The sequence below is a fragment of the Polyodon spathula genome, chromosome 14 (genome assembly GCF_017654505.1).
Source record: "Polyodon spathula isolate WHYD16114869_AA chromosome 14, ASM1765450v1, whole genome shotgun sequence".
In the NCBI taxonomy this organism is placed as follows: domain Eukaryota; kingdom Metazoa; phylum Chordata; class Actinopteri; order Acipenseriformes; family Polyodontidae; genus Polyodon; species Polyodon spathula.
The window spans coordinates 15,059,178-15,080,909 of NC_054547.1; the positions used below are offsets into that span (position 1 = coordinate 15,059,178).

Genomic DNA, 21,732 nt, shown 5'->3' on the forward strand with positions numbered 1-21,732 from the left:
ATACTCTTCTCACAAAGACTTTTACAATTACAACTATATAGCAACAGACTGTGCAAAAATTCATTAAAACAGTATGGTCTGCTAGCCAAAGGAACTATTATTACCCTTAAATAGTGTCAAGTTTAACCCCTCACCTATGAAAAATTCAATACTGCAATAAATTAACTACAAAATCATGCTGAATTAAACATTACTTTAATTAAACACCACCACTTAAAGCTCTGAAAGAAAATATATACATTGCAATTTTTCTATAAAACATTACTAGTTAATGCTTTTCAAACAGCACTCGTGATTGAAAACAAAACTTTACAATTTGTACACGGCAAAACAATTTTAAAAATGCATCAATGATTTAAAAAGAAGGTTGTTCAAAAGAAGTAGAGTAATAATTTGTTTTTCAAACCACAAATAAGTAAAACATTGTTTTTATCCGTTAAGGTTTTGTAAATATTTAAACTAGTTACAGTAGTAACTTTTTTTTCTTTCTTTTTAATATACATTTTGAAGTTTGATTTTTAAATCGTAGCATTTAAATTCAATTTCCACTTTTTTAAATCTTCAAGTGGTATGAATTTATGAAAAACGTGTCTGGGACTAGTTAGGTTTACTTTTTTAATCATTCTATCGGATACAGTATCTACTGTTAAATACTCTGTTGTAATTGTTTATTCATCTTCAGCAAATATCACTGGACCCCATTAACCCTTTTGTATAAAAAGAAATATTTGACATTGTCTTCTAACCTTATCTAGATGACATAAGCTTAAAACACTTAGCTGCATTTTCTTGAATGAAAGGACATACTGTTCTGAACTCGGGATGAACAGAAAATGTAAATTCATATGCAAATTCTGTACAAATCTTAGTGAAAGGCAGTTCTGGAAACTGCATGAAAATTAAAATAAAATAATGTGCAATGGTGTATTTAAAATTACCTTAGGAGTATAAAATACATGCACAGTATTAAGATACTGGAAAACAGTTTACTAGAAAAGGAAAATCCCACAATTCCTATAACCTTAGCACACCAAATTAAATTAATTTGATGAACGTCTTAAAAGCCCTAATTTTCATTTTATGTTTCCTTAGGGTTAAATAAGCACTGATGTAGTGTAAAAATTGAACATGCAAACAACTTCTGAAAAATAAATACAACATCCCAAAAAAGTATTTTGGAGGAAATGGGCTTATTGTTCAACTTTTTTACACTATGAGGTTAAAAATTGGGTCCAAATGGATACACATATTAGTTAATAACATGTACAATGTGCATATATGGGATCACTTTTTACATTAGTTTTAAAATGACTGAAGTCATTCACTATACAGTTGCTTTTTGTAAAATGTACAGTAAGTTCAGGTGGAGGTTGGAAGAACTGAGTGCAACATTTAATAATCCTGGCTATTGTCCAGGGAAGTAGGCAGATCCTGCAGAATAGGGTCCTGGTTTAGAAGATGGATGTGCAGCACCCACTTGGAGTTCTGGAAATTGGGAGCGGGCGGGGGGGGGGAGAAATACAATCAAAAATGTTTATATGAATTACAAAACTTGGAAGCACAGAGGTTCCCAACAAAACTATTGATAGATTTGGTAGCAAAATGCATACAGTACATCAGGTGTTGCAGCTGTAGTATTTTAAGACACATTTGAAGAAACAGACAACAGGGAGAGTAAAACATTTAACCAAATTTCTATAAAACAAAACAAGTCTAAAACTATGTATTAAAGACTGTATATCAATCTTTAGATTTCCACTGTACAAGGAGTCTTGCAGCAGCTCACCCTCAAGAACAATGTTCTAGTGTTTCAGACAATGCAGCCCTTGGAAGATTGTAAACAGCCCTTAACTCATTTGTCTTGTGACTCCTAGCATTTATTGTGCACATACCTTTGTTTTGTACAATTCCACGCAGAGGAATGCTGTCCTCGCGTTTTTGAAAATACTTTGATTCCAGCCCAAAAGGTTCACCACTGAAAAGAAATGCACATCACCATGAAATAGATGCAGTTTTTATTCAAAGAGAAAAATCCTTGTTATTACCAGGGATCCTAGGAATCTGTTTGCTGCACAATAACCAAATCAATGCTCTTTCATATATAATCAACATAGGCAATTTTACTTTACATTTAAGTAAACATACTTGTTGAATAAAACTGCTTCTGGTGTAGAGGGCAAGGTTGAACGAGGCGCCCTGTGACACATGTTGAAACATAGCTGCAGATTACTTCAGTATCCTGTGTGTTGTTACTACTGAACAAGCTGTTTAAAGACACTGAAAATTATAAAAATCACCCCTAGAGATTGGGTCAATGAGTCTGGCAAAAACCATCCAGATGACTAAGACTAACTTGGAGATAAACTAATGTGAATACTATTTTTTGGTTTTTATTATTACTACACAAAAGTATCTGTAATGTTTAAAGTTTGTTTATATTATTGATTGATGGCACTGGTGAGCATGTAACTTCCTTAGAATTAAAGTGTACCAATAAAAACTTCCTGTGTTAACTGTTATTCAATAATACTGTTTGGGTATCTTATAATGTTAAAACAGGGAATCAATTTTAGCCTTTTATTTTAATTTGGATTTCTATTTTTTTGGATAATTATTTTTTTATTTCGGAAAACTAGGATCCCTGGTTATTACGCATCAGAGTATGAACAGTGTTTTTAAACATTTTAACTTTAACAATTAAAAACACTAATATTTTTGGAACTCTTGTAACCAATCGTAAAATCCATCAGCCCTCAAATATAAAAAATATAATAAAAAAAAATGTAATGTGTTTAAGACTACATTTAAAAATTGCTTTAAAAATAAATTACACTGTACACAAACTCAAACAACTGTATACATGGATACCTACACAAACCACTAAATTCACATTTACAAGCACATTGTTCTACAACAAATTCTAAATACACCTCTAAAGTATACATACTTTTCTTTATTTGATAAGGCATGTGCATTTTGTGCTGTAGGAGCCCTTGGTTTTACGTCGTCAGGAGACACACTGGGTTTAGACATCAGAGGATTAAACTGGACCTGTGCAGTAAAAATAATAATAATAATTATCTGTTAACACTGGTGCAGAGAAAGGATACAAAGACCATGCCATAAACTATCAGTGCAAGTACAGGCCACCATGACTCGAGGCACAAAACTGAAGTTTTAAATGCCTCCACAAAAAAAGATTTCCAGCAGTATTTATCAAAAGCACCTATTAACTATTTGTATGATTGCTGCCAGTAAGAAAATTTATGTCTGTTTCAATAGCCATACTTAGTTCTTACAGGGAGGGATTCAATTGGTGAAAATTACTTTTATAGAATTGCACAAAAAATATGTCCAATACATTTAAATTTAGTACTGAAAATACATTACAACTGGTTAGTACAGTATATGACAAAATATGCCTGCCTTTGGTCCACAGCCCTGATTGTGGAGTGCTAAGGATGGACGGTTGCCAGTGCTAACAGCAAAGGACTGTGGGAAGAAGGAATGCTTTGAATTTAAAGTAGAGGTAACAGGATAGTTTGTCCCCGAGGCAGAATGAAGGGGTCGATTTTCAAACTGGAAAGAAGAGAGAAAGGGAGGAAAAGGAAAACGTTTAACAAAAAGAAATTTTAAAAAAGGAAAATGGCAATTCATTTTCATTCAGTAATTTTTTTTCATTACTTTCCATTTAATTAAAATTACCGTATTACTTCAATTTGGAGCTGCGGCGTTTATTTTTAGAAGAGGGCGACCTTTATTAATAATACTAAGATTTTCAAATGCTGCAATATTTTATTACATGATTTATGACATTTCTGAAATATTGCGGTTGCTTATTTTCTGTAATACGGTAGCGTTGTTGCTAACATACTTTGACTACAGTACATTTATCGGTAGTACTGTACCAGTGAATAACAGTGTGACGTAGATGTTTTTCTGCACCAAAAATTACCTCAGAATAGCAGTTTGATTTCTGTAAAAACTACAATATATCCTACTTGGTTATATCGTCTCATAGAGAGTAGGCACATTGTTTTGTACGGGATTGGGTATGGGAATTACAATTGAACTGAAAACGAAACAACAAAACCTCTTAAGAATTTCAGAATGACTGCTGTTCTGTATGTAGTTTATCTTGCATTTTCATTCAGAACTGTATTACCATAACATAAAATGTGCTTACTATGTGTGTGTACTTTAGTTTGTAATTTATGTGCTAGATTGAGGCTCCTGTCTCTTCGGGGGCGTTACACATACATAATCAGTGTTTATTTGTTTACTTTGTGTGTGTGTTTTTTTTAGTAGGGTGAGAAAAAAATACCTTCATGTTTCTTTATTGATAGCTACTTTTATTCGAGGATGGCCTCTATTATAAAGCTGATCTATGACTTCGGTGTCAATATGAGGGCGTCATTAATTCGAGGGCGGCACCAAATTGAAGTTATTCTTGGCCAGATTATAGTGTGCTGAATTAGAGGTACTGTAAAATCTAATACTGTATTAAAAAAGAAATGGGTATCAATGACAAACTACTCCATATGCTAAAATGGGAAGCAGCAGCAGCATCTCAAAACCTCCCAAATCTTTCTACTATTAGAACTGCCCAAATACGGAAGGAATGATTAATAAAAGTCAGTCTTACCACCATATTCTGATCTAAAGTTCCAGTTCTGAAACCTCCACTGGAAGAAATACCAGGTGGTGTATCAAACATTCCTAATGTTTCTTGCTTCCTCGTTACCTGGTTTTCATTAAGTTGCTTGTTAAGCCATGTGATCACTGTAAAGAATAAACAAATAATTGAGTTTTTCACAAAATAATTTGAATGCTAGGGTAAATAATCAACTCAATCAATCAATTAATTAATAAAAGCAGACCCTGTTTTATTTACCTATTCTTGGGGAAAACTTAATTCCGTGTTCCAGAGGGGCAGTTTTTAACAAAAGTTACGTGTATTTGGCCCTACCTCATATCAAGTTAATAGCTTTTTGTAGATGATTTTTTTTCTGCACGGAACTGTTCTATAATGTCTGGGTCACAAAATGCTACTTTATAAACTGGAACTACAAACCATTTTCATTAGTTTTAAGCAGCTGTTTGCTTTCCTCTAATTTTTGAACAGTAGCTTCCAGTTGCTCTTGCAGTTTTGATGCCTACAAGTGAAAAGTAAATAATCAGTTACAAGGCATTTCTTCTGTGTAAGACAAAGCAAAGAAATGGGTAAGATCCCCAGAAGTTGGCGAGTTGACTGCATATCTCACACATTGTTCCTCACCTCCTCTTTTTTCAGTCGAAGAGCCTGCTGAACATCATGCAGCTCTTTCTGTTCCTTCTTCAATTTTTCTTCTTTCTCAGATAACAGTTTTTCTTGCTGAATGGTGACTGAATTCTTAAGTTTTAGTTTGCCTCCCAGAGTCTTCACATCTCCTTGTAGTTTTTTAATAATTTCATTTGCCTGGAGCACAAAAAAATAAATAAACATTATTTATAATAATATTTATTTCAACAGTTTCAAGATCATTTCAATATAAACTGTTTCATTTAGGGGTTAGTTATGTGTGTGTTTATATTTGTACTGTTGATCTGATGGACACCACCTGTGCCTACTACAAGTTCTGCCATCAATTCAACGCTTATCTTCTTTCTATTCCTGAAGGATATTATCTTCAGGTATTGCTCATCCTTGTTAGACAGCTATTTAGGTCTTCCAGTCCAGGGTTTGTCAATTACAGATGATGTTTCTCTGTATTTGTTGATGATGCTTTGGATACCACACCTTGAAAATCCAGTGATGCAAGCCATTTCACTCAAAGTTTTTCCTTCTTTATTCTTTATTCTTAAGTCAAGGTTGAACAGTAGAAAACACTAGTGGAGGCTTTGAGTAAATTGTTGATGCTCATAATACGTTAGAGTAGAAGATTCTAAAAGGATATTCTGAAACTCCTATTTGTTTCTATTAAATACAAACTATCGAAACTAAACAACAATGAATTCCCCCTGCTTTCTTTAAAGGACTTGTTACTAGTCAATGCGCTGGCAACATAAATTGTAGCAACGTGTTGCCTGTGACGTCACCGCGGGGGATTTGACCTGTTACACGATACAACGAATAGGCAACTCGCATTCGATACAAATTGCCTTTAATCCAAGCAATAGCCAATCATATTTAAGAACTACATCACGTAGTTCTGGAATTAACAGTAAATTAACAGTTTGAAATGGCAGCCATTAAACAAAAAAGGGCCATAAGTAGGGACAGAGGGAGAATAAAGTCACGGGGATAAAAAAATAAAATAAAATAACTGTCTAATAAAGAATATTGCATCGTTGGTGCGCACAGGTTCAGCAAAGAAGCACGAGACAAGCAAATGAAATTTCAATGTGTTCCTTTTATTTGCTCTGCAACAGTGACTACTAACTAACTGTAGCATTTATAAGCGCTGAACTAAGCAGTGAAAAAAGACGCTAACAGCGGAAAGGGTAAGAGACGGCAAGCGTAACACTGGGGGTGAGAAATACACACGAGGATCACACAAAGAGGGTGTGGGGCTGACAAGAGACTGGTAGGCTAGGCTACATTAAATTAACTGCAACCGCACAGCAATTAAACAACAAGTGGAACAATAATTTCAATTAAAAAGAGGAAATTGTTCAGTGTGTTCAAAGGCTGCTTTCAGTTTACTGAATGAGCTTCAAAGCTACGATACAACCAGTTACACAGAGTTGAGAACAAGTACAATATACAGTAATACGATATATTTTATTTATTTATTGGCAGACATCATTTATCTGTGTGTGTGTGTGTGTATATATATATATATATATATATATATATATATATATATATATATATATATATATATATATATATATATATATATAAATAAAATGCCATTCTCATGTATACACATTACACAGGGATGTACAGAACGTGATTGTTTTTTTTTTCTTTTCTTTTGTCAGTCGGTTTAGCAGAGTTACAGCAGCTACATTTTTATTCCCCTATAGTAAACGACAGTTGGACCAAAGATTTTAAGTAGTTTTAAAAAAGTGTTAAAAGTAACCCTTCCAGCATTGGTTGTTATCAAAATACTACCAAATTAAAGATGTGTTGACCAACCTTCAAAAAACGCTACAAGAAGTAGTTATTTGTCCTGAGTCCAGGTAATTGCGTATTTCCTGTCCATTTTAACTATTGTTTTCACTGTAGCAGACAGAATCACGTGACACACAACAGTGCTCTGATTGGATATTGCCTGGAACCTGCTGCCTGTAGTAGGATTGCTGTCCACTTAAGCAATCGCGTTGCCAGGCAGTTGCCAGAACGTTGACAATACGTTGTCAGGGCTGTTACACTGGGCAATCCTCACAGGATTTGGTCCCAGGCGATAAAATTTGCTAGTAAATTAACACATGTAACAAGAGCTTAACACACCTTAATCAACTCCTCCGACAAAGACTGAACTGTTGCCTCTAGTTTTCCAATATGAAGTTGTCTTTTCTCTGCATTTTCTTCGATGGTCATCTGAAAATACAAAATTATATTATATATATTTACAAACCACTGCAACTTTTATTCCAAAACCGTAAAGATAATGAATGATATTACGTCCAACATTACCAATGGCTACTTTAAATATTAGCCAAAAAACTGGTGTTTTAATATTTGTAAAAAAGAAATACTTAAATACAAGGTGGCTACATCCACATAATGGGTTCAAGTCAGCCTCATAATCCATGTTATACACATGCATTATATATACATTGGAATACATGGTTTTGCATAATCTGCCCCATATTTTACACAGCTATGCATGTGAGGATTAACATACTGTATCACCCATCACATAATCTTGGGTTGATATGTATGGCTAAATCACTGCTATTCATGTACTACTCTCACATAGCCCACATCTGTTCCCTATTTGTTCCCTCAGTTATCATCTTGCAAAGATGCTCAGCTACCTTTTGTTCCTGAGTGGCATCCAATACTTCTTTTGATCTGATCAGCAGCTGATCTTTGTCTTTGATCTCTTGCTCTAGTACAGCCACTCGAGTTTGCAGCTGATTGATGTGCTTTTCCTTTTCATGGCACTCCAAATCCAGGGTGGAGTTTTCCCGGCGCAGTGACAGGACCTCTTGCTTTGCTCTGTGCGACTCCTAACAATAAGCAGTAATAAAACCTGGTAAACTATTGAAAAGGCAACAGAATATGATGACTGAAGAAGACAGAGTACTAAACGTTAAAATGAAAGATTCGGGCACTGGCTAACATTCAGAGATGAATACAATCATTGTAACAGCACAACACTCACAAGAATATAAAATATAATGAACTGCTCCTTCCAGCAACCAAGTTGTTTCATAGTTACAGGTGTTTTATTCATGTCTGCCTTTGCATTCAAAATACAGCCCTTGGTGTTTAAACTCCTGCCTACCAGCATGACCTTTCTGTGATTTATGCAGTAAAATTAGACCAAAGTTTGAGGACCCCATTAGTTCTGAGGTACTGCATCTTACTTCTAGGTAAAACAGATAATATTGGGTTACTCTTCTCTACTGAAATTATTCATTAATAGTATATATTATAAAAGAAACAAAAAACCGTAAAAAGCAAACCTAGAAATATGTATATATTTGCTTTCACAGAAAAAAAATACAGCTTTGTGGCACAGTGGGTAACGCACAAGCATATCATATCTGAAGGCCAATTCTAACATTGAAGTCTAACTTGGCTCTCAATGAACTGCTCCCTCACCCTGTGAGGGCAATGCCTCCAGGGTCTGCTTGCAGGACAATGTGGGGAACCTCACGCTGCAACTACGTGTACGTGTATCTTCACAAATAGAAAGCCTCCAACATTTAACACACAAAAAAACATCTGATTTAGCCATTTCATTCTTGTGTAAGTAATAATTTGCAAGTCCAGTTCTTTACTAACAAATACACAGTTAAAATGAAAAAACATTCGCATTATGTAAGATTTTGCAATCCTAACATGGCCAATGGAACATAACAATGCCCTTACATCTTCCAGGCCCACAAGTTTAGCCGTGTGGTCCCGGATGATTGATTCTGATTTGTATTTCCGTTCTGTCAGTTCTTTGTTGCATGCCTCCAGCTCGACTAGTCTGGTCTGTAGTTGCACTATGTTTTTCTGATGCAGACTTTCCAACTCTCGTCGCTGCTGCTCAGACTGCTGCTGATATTTTGTCTGGGCCTGTAAACAGAAGACACATTTTATTATTGCTCATATATGAAACAAACATTTAAAGGAAAAGTGATTTCTGTGATCCAGTAGGGCTTTTTTGTTTTTAAAATACAATTGTCATAATAAATTAACTAAGTAATAGGTTTGACGAGTATTAGATTTAAATCATTTTAAAATCGGGTGCCATATTACATGGAAATCCTAATTTATTGTACCTTGTATTTATTAGTTTAATATTATTAAATAGGAGTATATAAAAAGTTATATTGCTTTAGCATATCTTTATAGATTATAACAAGTAGTAGTAACTAGCTAGTTAACTGTAATACAAGTTAAAGTTGGCTTTATACATATTTTTAAGATTGTTACATTACTTCTTTGGACAGAAAGGTGAATCGCACCCCTGAACAATATCTAGCAAATATACTTTGTATTGAAAGGAAAATATATAGAATTGAGTTCGGCCCTCAAAAGAAAAGCAACATAAACAGTTTACAAGAAAGACAACACCATTACTGCTAGCCATGTAAGAAAGTAAAAGCCTGGAGCAGGCAAAACATATTAATAAAATCACAAACTACTTTTCATGGTAATTTACAAACTTTGATCGGCAGACACTCCTGCTATCTCTGCAATGCTCCCTACTAGTTTACATCTTAACTATGCGCTTGCATAGTGACAACACAGGTCAAGGGTTAATTTCAACTGTACCTCAAGTGCCCTTTCCCTCTCTGAAGTTAGCTCCTGAGAATGCTTGTTTGACAGGGCAGTAGTTTGGGACATCCATTCAGATCTCAATCTGTCAAGTTCTCGGCTCTTTTCTGACAGAGTCTATTCATTGATTTGCAAAAAAACACACATTTATCTAATTAAATAGGCATCATCAAAGTATACTATAAAAACACTCATCTCATCTCTTATTAGAAAGAAAACAACACATGGCGTTTAATTCTGGCCACATGGAAGATTACAATGGCCCCCCAAAAACTCACAACTTCATTGTTCGGTTTAGGCAACATAAATGCTACAGGTTTATGTTTAATTTGAGCCTCAACGAACTCAAAGTGTTTCATCATCAAGATTAAAAACAGCAGCACTGAGAGATAAAATACAAAGTAAGTGGCATCCTTCAAATGGATTTGGGATGTGTTTTGTTCAGCAGCATAGCATGTTTGCTTTAATAGTAGCTATTTTTGCATTATTGCAAAATACTATAGTTATATAGATAATATACAGTAGATTCAATATTCAACCTTTACAGAGAAACCTTTACCTGTTGTGTGTAGCTTAACTGCCTGCAGAGATCTTCCTCTGTTTTCTGAAGCTTCTGTTCCAACAACAATCTTTCATCCTATTGCCATAAACAAAAGTTATACTTAATGATCTTTCTTTAATGCAAGGCAGTGCCACTTAAAGACGCTCCAAAAATACATTACAGGAAAACGGCAATGAAAATATACTTACCTTTACACACGCTAAACAGATTGCCAAATACTTCTTTATTTCCACATCTGTGCCGTGCAGAAGTTTGAGTGAAAGGTGTGTAAGGTGTTTGAAGGCATTCGTCTCTACTATGTTTAAATGGGCAGGAGTGTGGTCTAATACTGGTGTTGATGAAAGGAAAAGCAGTAGAAATCTAATATACAAGACAAATGGAAATAACATACCATTTATATTTGTATTACATTTTTTAATAGCATATATGCAATCTTATAATACTAACATTCTCAAATATATTATGAAAAATAGATTAGAGAAATGTAATGTTTTGCAAAATTGTAGTCTAAACTTAAAAGAAATAAGTTTAAACAAAAACTTAATAAAGTGATAACAGTACAAGCAATATGAAATGTTGAAAGGCAAATTAATAATTCAAAGTACAGTTTGTTTCTAAATACATTTTGTATGTAAAAGAGCAGTGCCCCCACAAGGTCACACCTTATACTATCAGCTTTACAGCATTTCCCTTAAAACATTATCAGTATAACAAAAACAGTTTGGGGAAAGACAATTCGCTTGTACATTTTCTGTTTTGATTCTTGTGCAGTAATACAGCCTATTATTCATAATCTCCTGTTGTTGTAGGTTGTATGCATATTTAGCATAAAGTGTGATGAGTCATCTAACTCTACAACCAACAAAAAACAAGGTCTGTTTGCTGATAATGTTGAGAAAACAGAACTATGCAAGAATGTAGTCGACATGAATGACATTTTAGTGTAAAATGTTACCTGCAGTTTTAAATATTGATGATTAGGAAATGTGTAGTTTTCATTTTTTGTAATTGCATGTAAGCAAAGTAAAAAGTAATGTAAATAGTCAGAAAACAAGAAAAGTGGTCTGTCAGCTCTCAAAACTGGATTCAGTCACTCACCTTGGGTTTTCTTTGTCTTGCTCTTGGATACATTGGTGCAAAAGGTCTATGAATTTTTGTGGAAATGCTGAAAAGTCTACAAGGAGACCCTGTTGGACCTTTAAGCTATAAAAATAGAAAAAAAAAACACTAAATGACAAATACTAATTATGACGAACTTAAAACAAATCATTTTTAACAACAAATAATTAAATTTGCTTTATATAGTTTTGGAACATCACATCGTAGTTATACAGTTCACTCTTACACAATTTATCGCATTCCATATCACATAAAAGTAACAGATTGAATGCAATACTACCTGGTCATACCACATAATGTCCCCTTCTTTACTGTGGTGCTATACTGCACTGTGCATATATTGTATAGAGGACACATGTAAGACCATTGCAAAACTGTACAAAAATGCTTTAAAATACGGTTTGTATTTGGCACTATAGATTACATTTTTAAAACAGAACTGTGCAATTTTATAGTAAATTGTTTAAATGTAAAACATTACTTGCAGGCTGTCTCTTGACACTTTTATAAGAGATTCGAAAGAAACTGCAATACTTTCAGTCAAAGAGTAACACACCTTTGGAAATCATCTTCTGATATAACAAGGTTGTAAAGAAAATACGGATCTATGTCATCTGTTATCCGTACTACCAAATCCTGTAAAAAAAAAAAAAAGTTGAATGTTATCCATATTCGCCTTGCATAGATCTCAACCAAAATATATTTTAATTCAAACTGAATGCAAATTAAAAAGAATTTAGTACTGTGAAATTACATTTTGTGTTGCTCATATTATATTTTTGTACTAAATGCACAAGAAGTCAAAAGAATATATATTATATATATATATATATATATATAATTTAATTTTGACTTATAGCCGTATTATAGTACAAATATATATATATATATATATATATATATATATATATATATATATATATATATATATATATAAATAGTATATATTTAATAGCCAATTGAATGTTTACTCTGTTTTTATCCAAATTTGAAATAAAACAATTATTTGTAGGCTTAGCTCACCGCTACCACCCCTGCGCTGATTCGGGAGCTGCGAGACGAAACACACGTTGTCTTCTGTGCAAGCAGGAGACTTCGACACGGCAGTAAGTTCTTTTTCGACTCTGTGAGACATCCGGGTCGTACTCCGGGCCAGTCTCGATGTCGCAGACTCTGCTGTTGTGTCGAGACACGTCGAATGTTCGTTCGGGCATCCGCGGGCGGGTAGGGGCCCCAACGACTAGGGGTTGCTGAATGCATGGCCGAGGGGTAGGTCCATCCAGGCAATGTTCAGCCAATTGTGCAACACGTTGTGGGGGACCCTTGAGGGCAGGGTACCAGTGGTCACCTTATCGGACCTGAACTTTGGCGACTGGAGGCGTTAGGGCGCATAACTGACGCACGTGAGGTGGAGCACACTTGACCGGATGCGCCACTCGGGAGCCCCAAGAAGTCAATATTATTATTATTTTTTTTTTTTTAAATCTGAAAGCTTTCTGCTCTTTAGACTTCAGGACATCTGTTACTAAAAAGTATGCAGGCCCAACAATTGACATTCGGGATGCTTATTAATACAAACTGTCTTAATCAAAACTATTTTAGGCTTTTTTGGAATGTCTTGTGTACACCACTGCTATAAATTCAATGCCATGCATTAAACTCACTTTTTTGTGGACTGGATTTGATGTTGACTGAAGTTCAATGCTGACTCGAATATTGGCCCTCCTGCAGAAAAAATAATAAAAAAACAACAAGGTCATTCCGTGTGAACACAACCAGTCACGTCACCAGGCGTCTCAGATGTACGTGAAGCTTGGTACATAGGATTTTTATTTAAAAAATGTCTCGTTCCCTTAATTGGAACAGACTACGTCCTGACCATGCAATTCGTCCTGGCACCTCTATCATGGATATTTAAAAAAATAATTGGCTTTTTACAGCACTGTGTCGATTTTTCACAACCTCTGGATGGCGAAAATGACAACCCCCAGGCCCCGTTATGACCTGCCATATCTGGGAAACTATTTTGAGTTAAGAGTTATACAACCCCCCCCCCCCCCCCCATAATTTAGCATTATCTAACTATGTTATGAAAATTTGAGCTGTATGGTGACATTTCTGCAAAATTTGGTTGATTTGACAAAGAATAACCCAATAACAAACAAATGACATATTTACAACTGATTTTTCATGTATATGATATAGAGATATATTGTAGTTTAAAAAAGTGTGTCTTGTACCCAGTTTATTAGACTATCCGGTCATAATGCAAAGAAAGCAATATCCTTACCCTTCTATGCAGTGTATAACTTCAGTGTCAATAGATGTATGCTACATAAACACCTTCCCATTAAAACCTATACCACCTAGGTCTTATTAAAGAAATCAACTAACATCAATTGAAAATTCACACACAAGTTCAGCGTCACTTAGGTGCAAAAACTAGGCTACATACATTTTACAGTATGCATCTCTTTTGCTGATAAAAAGTCTTATAAGTGTCATCTGGTTGTTGAAACATAATTGTAGACACTAAAACTCCGGGTATGGTGAATGATTGCAACTGACAGTGGTATACACTGAACTATACTGATCTGTGCATTCCAGTGATAATATCTACAGTCTGCAGAAGCACACGGTCTCCATATTTCACTTCAACAACCAATTCAACTTGTAATACTAGACAGGTCATGACACTTACGAATAATACACGTAAAGACATAGTCTGTGTGTCTAAATGTAGATTTAGTGCAAGTGTGTGTGTGACGTTTTTAACAGAGATATTAAGTTGTCTTGTCAACTTTCATTACACGTTCTCGAATTAAACGTTTTCAAAATATATCTATGACGAACTACTAGTACATGTAGACCAGGCCCCCGAACAAGCACTGCTCAGAACGACAATGCCGATTACAGTCAGAGCTTTATCTTACCTGTCTTCACAGTCTTTACACCTGACCTGGGCCTGCAGTATCTGGGTGAAAAGGGTTTCTGTCATGGTAAGCTCATATTCTTGATATCAGGAGTGAAATATTGGTTATTTTATGGTATCCCGTTTACTTTAGTTTTGAAATTTTGTTTCTGGTTTTCTGTTTTGAGTTTGGCGCTTCTCTCCCGCGGCGGCCGTTACGGTAAAGGCGGAAACCGGAACCTGTAGTTCTTAAAAGAGAGGTCCTTAGACTTCCTGTGTTGCATAGTCACCTTGGCAACTTTACGTTTTTTATTTGTACTAAAGATTGAAACTGTATGCAACTGCACTGCACTGCAGGTATCCGCGCCAATGTCTCTCAGTGTACCAGTACAGTACTTTACAAAGCAAACGTATTTTTGCAGCCTTTTTGTGCGTGGTTTATGTCGTGTGTGTTTTATTTTCTATTTAAACTTGCATTTTATTAATTGTGGAGCACCCCGTTAGTTCCCAGAATTGTTATGCATTTTTATTTTTACTATGCGGTTACCATGACACGATTATCAGATTTCAGTTGGATTATGTGAAGACTTGAAGTGACACCAAAAGAAAATATTAACTAATTATATGTATATATATATATATATATATATATATATATATATATATATATATATATATATATATATATATATATATATATATATACACACCCCCTTTAAACTTGTCCCCTTATTAAACATGCTTGCATTTAAAGTAGTAGTCACAGTAGAAGCTATGGATGTATATAACCAGTCTGACTGCAGTGCAATACTCTGCAACATCAAAAGTGGAGAAGACATTTTCATTAAAAACGTAAGTTTGACACGCCCCCAGCAATTCTGCTACCGTTTAGTAAAATCTTTAGCGGGCTATACCATGCTGATATTATTATATGGGGGGGGGGGGAGTGTATAGTTTACTATTTGGCACTTAAAAAACAAACACATAATCTGGTTTACGTTGTTTGGAAAATGGCAGAACCCAGTGTAGATGGGCTGAATGGAACTTTAATGAGGAGATGTGGATATTTTGTGGAGCGGAAGAAGCGTTACAGCAAAATGGTTGTTGCAGAAGGGAGAACGTTCTGCGGAGAACACTCAAACAAAAATGCAGTATTTTGAAAGCTAGCTACAATACGTGGCGAGTTGAAGTTTTGTGGGAAACATTGTCACAATGCCACCACTATCACCGTTCAGGATACATACAAATAATGTACTAATCTTGGACTACCTAAACTAAAGCAGTCCCAGATTAGTGCTAATCGAGGTTTGTGAAACCAGCACTACGTTCTGCTTGTAATTTGTTGAAAAGGATAACCTTCATTTGTCACTTGTATAACTATCAAGTCTCCTAGGAGAAAAGTGATGGGGGATATGCATTAATTCTTCAACTTTATTTATATGATAAGCCAGCCAGCCTCATTGTCTCAATTATAACTAGGGCTTCTGATTTTCTGTTTTAACCAATAAAACGATAGGTTACAGATATAACCCCGGTCCCTTGAACAAGATGAACGCCAAAACAATACTTCTGGGATATGCCTGCTTGTCAGGTATTTACTGAGCATTTCATATCAAAGCTGCAGATAGGCCGCTCCGTGGAGTGACGTCTTCTGTCCCGTCCCCAGAGATAATAGTCACTGCGCGGAGACGTCAAGGGAGGTAGGAGCATCATGGTCCTCCTCAGCAATGCTGACATCCGGTTCTGTAACATCCGGAGCGACCACCGGTTCAGGCGGGGTCAGTGCCGGGACCGGTGTTGTCGGCTGAGCTGGGGCCAGGGGTTATCAAAATTAAATATGAGCTTTAACCATTCGGTGTGCACTTTGCCATTTGATGTGCTTTTTATCCAATCGATGCATGCACTTGCAGAACTGTCAATCAGTCCCATCCGCCCCGCCCATGCCCTCCCCTTCCACATGAGGGAGATCGATGGTCTTCCTTGTTACCTGTTAACCTGTTCAACCAATGAGAGGCATCGATTTTCAAACTGAAATACGGTGGCAGTCTAGTGCCGTCTATGGAAATTAAAAGGGGTCGTTGTTTTACCTTTTTTGTATGTAAGAAGCATATTAAATAACGTCATTAGGCCTTACGGGTTTATTTTACAATATTTATTTTATTTTACTTTATTAGGTTCACATGTCTGAAGCTGCTAGGCCTGACGTAGACCCAGCTACAGAACTACGCTCGACAAAAAATTATTCTAGCAAGAAATATGCTAGAAACTAATTTGGTATCCCCTGTGTTTCTCACTGTAATCACCCAATATCAATCAAACCCTTTGTGTGTGATAATGGGGGACAGGTAGGTAGACACTGGAAGTTTGACATTTCTAGGAGCCCCACTGCTTGAAATGCATGGGGATACCAAATAATACAGCCATAGACTAAGATATTGTCAGCTGTCTAATTTGGTATCCTGTGTTTCACATTGTCAATACCAATCTTGTGTGTGTACTGTATATAAAATAAATATATAAACAAACACGGTATCTGTAAACAACAGCGTTATATGTAATACATGCGTTTTAAATAACATTTACACTTCTCTAAAATAGGCTACTTTGAAATCAGCACAATTGTTTATGAACAGGTAGGTCACATAGTTAATACATTAAGCATATATTATTTAAAGATTGTTTTATCTGCGCACGTCAAAGACGTTTTTAATGGAAACAAACTAGATAATAATACACATCACAAAAAAATCATGCCTGCCTGTCGAAAAAGTTAGTAAATGATTGCAAAAGGCGGTCTCCCTTACGGAAATATCCTATAGGAGTACTATTTTTAAAAGCCTATAGGAAACCCTATAGAAAGTCCTATTGTTAATTGAGCACAAGTCCTATAGAATATCCTACTGGACTTGTGCCTATAGGAGATCCTATAGCACTGTCCTAAAGGGTCCTGAAGGATTCACCTTTAGGATGTACTATAGGTTAATCTATAGGACTGACTTCTACAATGTCCTACAGGATCCTTTACTGAATTGTCCTCTAGTGTCCTTAGGGATATTCCATATGACTAATAAGAGAACTGAGTGTTCAGCAAACTTACAAGAAGTGTAAGAAGTGTAGTTTAAAATAGTTGATAACACTTTAGTTTAGAGGTTGCAAATGACAAATGATTAATAAACAATAATAAATGATTAATACCAAATATTATATTTACAATTAAATTTATTATATTTATTTCTTGGAAAGATATACATTTTTGTTAACACAAACAAATCATTAGCAAAGGTCAATTTTCTTAATTGTTTAAGGGGTACTGTCATGGTGTGCTGTCTTCATTTTTCTTGTCAACAGTTTGGGGTCATTATTTAGTTTTGCCGTTATTGCTTTGCGTACATCTTTTTCAGTGCTTCCAATGGTCTTTGATGCATACACTACAGAAAAAACAGAACAAATTAATTAAAAAACTTAACTCACCAGATTTTTTAACTACCACTTGGCAAGACGAATGAGTGCACAACACATGTACAAGAGGTATCACTGTATAATTAGAGGGTATGTAAACTTTTGACATAACTATACATGCACCATACTTGGGGTCAAATGCAAATGCATTTGCAATTAAATGCAATGCCAAACTATTTACATTTGACTTGGTATTTGTATATTTTGACATACAATTTTAGACTTGAAATATCTAACTCTTTTGTCTGGCTTCACAGACCCTGATCAGCACTAATCTTGGACTTCCTTACCTGAGTTAACATTAGGTAGTCCAAGATAAGTGCTAACTGGGGCCTGTGCAACCAGCCATTTAAGAGCAAAAAATAATTGAAAAGTTGATTAGATAAATTATTAGTTCAATTATGTAATTCAGAGTTCAGTTGGACCATAAACCAGCAGACACCGTGGGTCCCCTGGACCTGGATTGGGAAACACTGTTTTATGTAACTTGCTTCCTATATTGGTCCATACCTGGTAATTATTATTAATAACATGATTCCTGTGTTTATATTGTAATTGAATAAACTGTATTTGTATGTCACCTTGGACAAAGGCCTCTGCCAAATTAATGTTAATACAATTAATAATCAATTAATATATGTGTAACGGGGAGATCTGTACTGACTCTGCTGGCGTGTTCATAGTGCTGCAGGAAGAGGGCAGCAGTCGTCCAACACCCGTCTGGTGGTCACGGCAGTGACACGGGGAGGTGGGAGAGAGGGTGTGTGGCTTTCCCTCTCTCTGAGTGGCCAAGAGGCGGGTCTTGGGGGAATTGTTAGCCCTATAAAATAACACTCTGCTATTCCCTCATGTCAGCCCTTTTCTATGTGCTGTGTGTACAGAAGCGCTGTTCCGGGACTAAGAACTGCCGGGAGAAAACAACCCGGGAGGAACGAGAGAGTCTTGAAACCAAAGCGAGATATAGTGGTAGCGGGGAAACATTGGGCACAACCCCAAAGTACTGTGTCTAGTAGGCTGAGGGAGCGGGGAGTGTAGGACGGTGACCCGGGTCGTGCTGGTAGCGACAACCGGGGTAAAGCTGCGAAGTGCAGCACCTTTTGTTTGTAGTTTTATTAGTGTTTTATTTTCCCTTTTTCTTACGCCTTTTGTTATCATTATTATTTGAGCACCTGTGAGTGCGCCCGCAGCTGACTTGATTACCAGGATTGGTATTTCCGTGGTCCTGACTATCAACAATGATATGACAACAGCGCCCTCTGAGGGCTAAAACAAATCACTGACCAAAGAGTCGGGAAAGAAATAAAACTGGGCACCTGTGTGGTGTTTCAATTACACCTGTCTGTCTCCCGTGTGTCAGTGAATCACCCACCACCCTTCCACACGTGGTGTCAGAATATGTTACATAGAAAAGTATTTGAAATGCATTTTGACCCCATGTCTGACATACACACATATGTTTCTTACTAACAATGGCATGCACAATCTCGGGATCCAGTGCTTCTTTGGCTTGTATGCCTTGATGAGCATTCAATTTGGATCCAGTCAGATTTTTTAGACAGATCATCAACAGTGTAACACATTGTCAGCTTTTTTTTTCTGTACCCACGCTTTTTCAGTCAGCTGTACCATCTAAAATAATAATAAAAACATGAATAATAAAGTTAATTCTTTGCATATCCCAATTTCAAAATTATACAGAACATTAATGTTGTAAAACAGATCAGTGGTTTTAACAACCTTGATTAGCAATAATACTGGACTACTTAATGTTAATTTAAGATAGTCTAATACTAGTGTTAATCAGTGTAGGCGAAACCACCCATATTATGACATATAAAAAATATTTGTGACATATAACATGACATATAATGGTTTAAATATGAAATGACAAGGAGAGAACAAAAGAATACATTGCACATTACAGGTACATTTGTTTCAATGCTTTTTTAGGATCCCCAGTAAAGCTAGCTTGATAGTAAGGCATATCAAAGTCACATTGATGTAAAACCGACATTTGTTTCCCTGTGACAAAACTCTTTAAATATTTTGCACATCAAACTGCACATTGGCCTGGACCAAATCAAAACTTGGACCCATCTGCTAATCACAAATTACGAACCGAATATTAAATCGCAGATTCCCTCTGGGGTAGAAGGAGTAACCTTCTGACAAACAAGGTGGTCCAGGACATAGTTTGATTATGCTATGTGGAATTTTAATTTTCTTAAAAAGTCTAAATTGAATATGTATTTCTACAAACATGACTACTGCTAGTCCTACAACAACAACAAAAATGCAATTCAAAACAGTAAACTATTCTTTCTTAAAATTGCTCCTCCTCATTTTGGTGTTCCTTGGCTGCTTGATGATTGTTTGAATTCCCAATTTCAACTTGTGGTATCTTTTGTGTGGCAGTGGAGGAAATGTACTGTTTCAGGGACTCCACTTGATCTATATAGTCTGGAAGTTCTAAAAACACAAACATATTTCGATTGCCTGTAACTTTGAATTGACTCTGCTTTATTTTTCATTTCATCAAAGATGTCTTTTTTATGTTATAATACTAGTTTGAAACAAGCTAAACAATATTAAGATCAACAAACCTTTAAGACGCCCGATCACTTTCCTTAAGTTATCATTTTCTTGTTTTAGCCTTTTATTTTGTTTTTGTAAAACTGCATTAGGAATGTTCAATTCTTCTTTTGATGTTTCTCTAAGATCTTCATCTGTGGAAGAGTCTTGTTTGTCTGTGTCAGGAATCTAGAGGAAATGAAAAACATTGTTATGATATAAGACCCAACAGTATGATTCTTACTATGTATACATGTATATCCATGTAGCATTGTAAACTGACATTGTACTGCTTGTACTCAAGCTGTTGTTTATAGTAGTTACATGAAATAACATATATATCCTGCGGGAGTGACAAAGGATAAATAAAGGATACATATATTTATATAAATGCTGATATTTACTTTTATATTATTCTGTTATTTTATATTTACTTTATTTTGCAGCGTAAGTTTGACCATGAACCATTGTATCCAGATGCACCCCTCACTGAAGATAAAAGTGATTTACTTATTATGGCTTTTGCACTGAAACGTTGGCTAAATGGGGAGGCTTATAATGACCTTTTGGAACTCATGTCATGCTACATGAAAGACTTTCCAAAAAAGTCTCTACAAAATACATAAAAAATTCAAATGTACAAAATTGGATTCTATGACTGCACTTTCTGTCAAGCATATATTTGCAGAGATAATGATAATCCTGATTCCTGTGGTGAATGTGGTGAAAGGTTGAGCTCTGATATAAGACTCGAACCAACAACATTCTTCTGTCATGTCTTTAGTTTGGTCCTGGAAAACCTAGAATGGATACATATTTTAGTGTTTTTGTAAAATAATTAGAAGATCCACATGTAAAAAGCATAACAATAACAATTCCACAAGTAGGTCAGAAAACAATAAGAATTCCTACTTTGATTTGTTCTGCTGATTCTGTAGCAGGACCAGCTCTAAGACATACAATACAGTTTAATGGAAGGTTTGGATGTGATTTCTGTCTCAATCCAGGAGAGCATCTTTCCAAGGGAAGAGGATTTGCTAGAGTGTACCCAGCATTAGAAAATGATACCCCAATGAGAACACATGAGCAGAATAAATCAGATGCAATTTCTCAGACATCTTTTCTCAGATAGATCATTTTAAGTGTATGATTTCTTTATATAAAAAATTTACATATTTGTAT

General features: G+C 35.5%; 1 protein-coding gene across 2 annotated transcripts; it reads right to left on the reverse strand.

Moving 5' to 3' along the window:
- Window positions 1–507: 507 nt before the first annotated feature.
- On the reverse strand, window positions 508–14,754 carry LOC121326625 (spindle assembly abnormal protein 6 homolog). Of its 2 annotated transcripts, XM_041269960.1 has the most exons (17): window positions 14,543–14,754; window positions 13,274–13,334; window positions 12,166–12,245; window positions 11,589–11,693; window positions 10,679–10,850; window positions 10,488–10,565; window positions 9,926–10,045; window positions 9,032–9,223; window positions 7,969–8,163; window positions 7,439–7,528; window positions 5,279–5,458; window positions 5,075–5,156; window positions 4,646–4,782; window positions 3,427–3,579; window positions 2,948–3,051; window positions 1,893–1,975; window positions 508–1,485 (listed from the first exon to the last, which is right to left on the reverse strand). In XM_041269960.1, the coding sequence occupies exons 1-17, from the start codon at window positions 14,605–14,607 to the stop codon at window positions 1,406–1,408; spliced, it is 1,977 nt and encodes a 658-aa protein (XP_041125894.1). In that variant the 5' UTR covers window positions 14,608–14,754; the 3' UTR covers window positions 508–1,405. The 2 variants fall into 2 exon arrangements, with proteins under 2 accessions (XP_041125894.1, XP_041125895.1); XM_041269961.1 differs by lacking the exon at window positions 3,427–3,579.
- Between the last annotated feature and the right edge of the window lie 6,978 nt (window positions 14,755–21,732).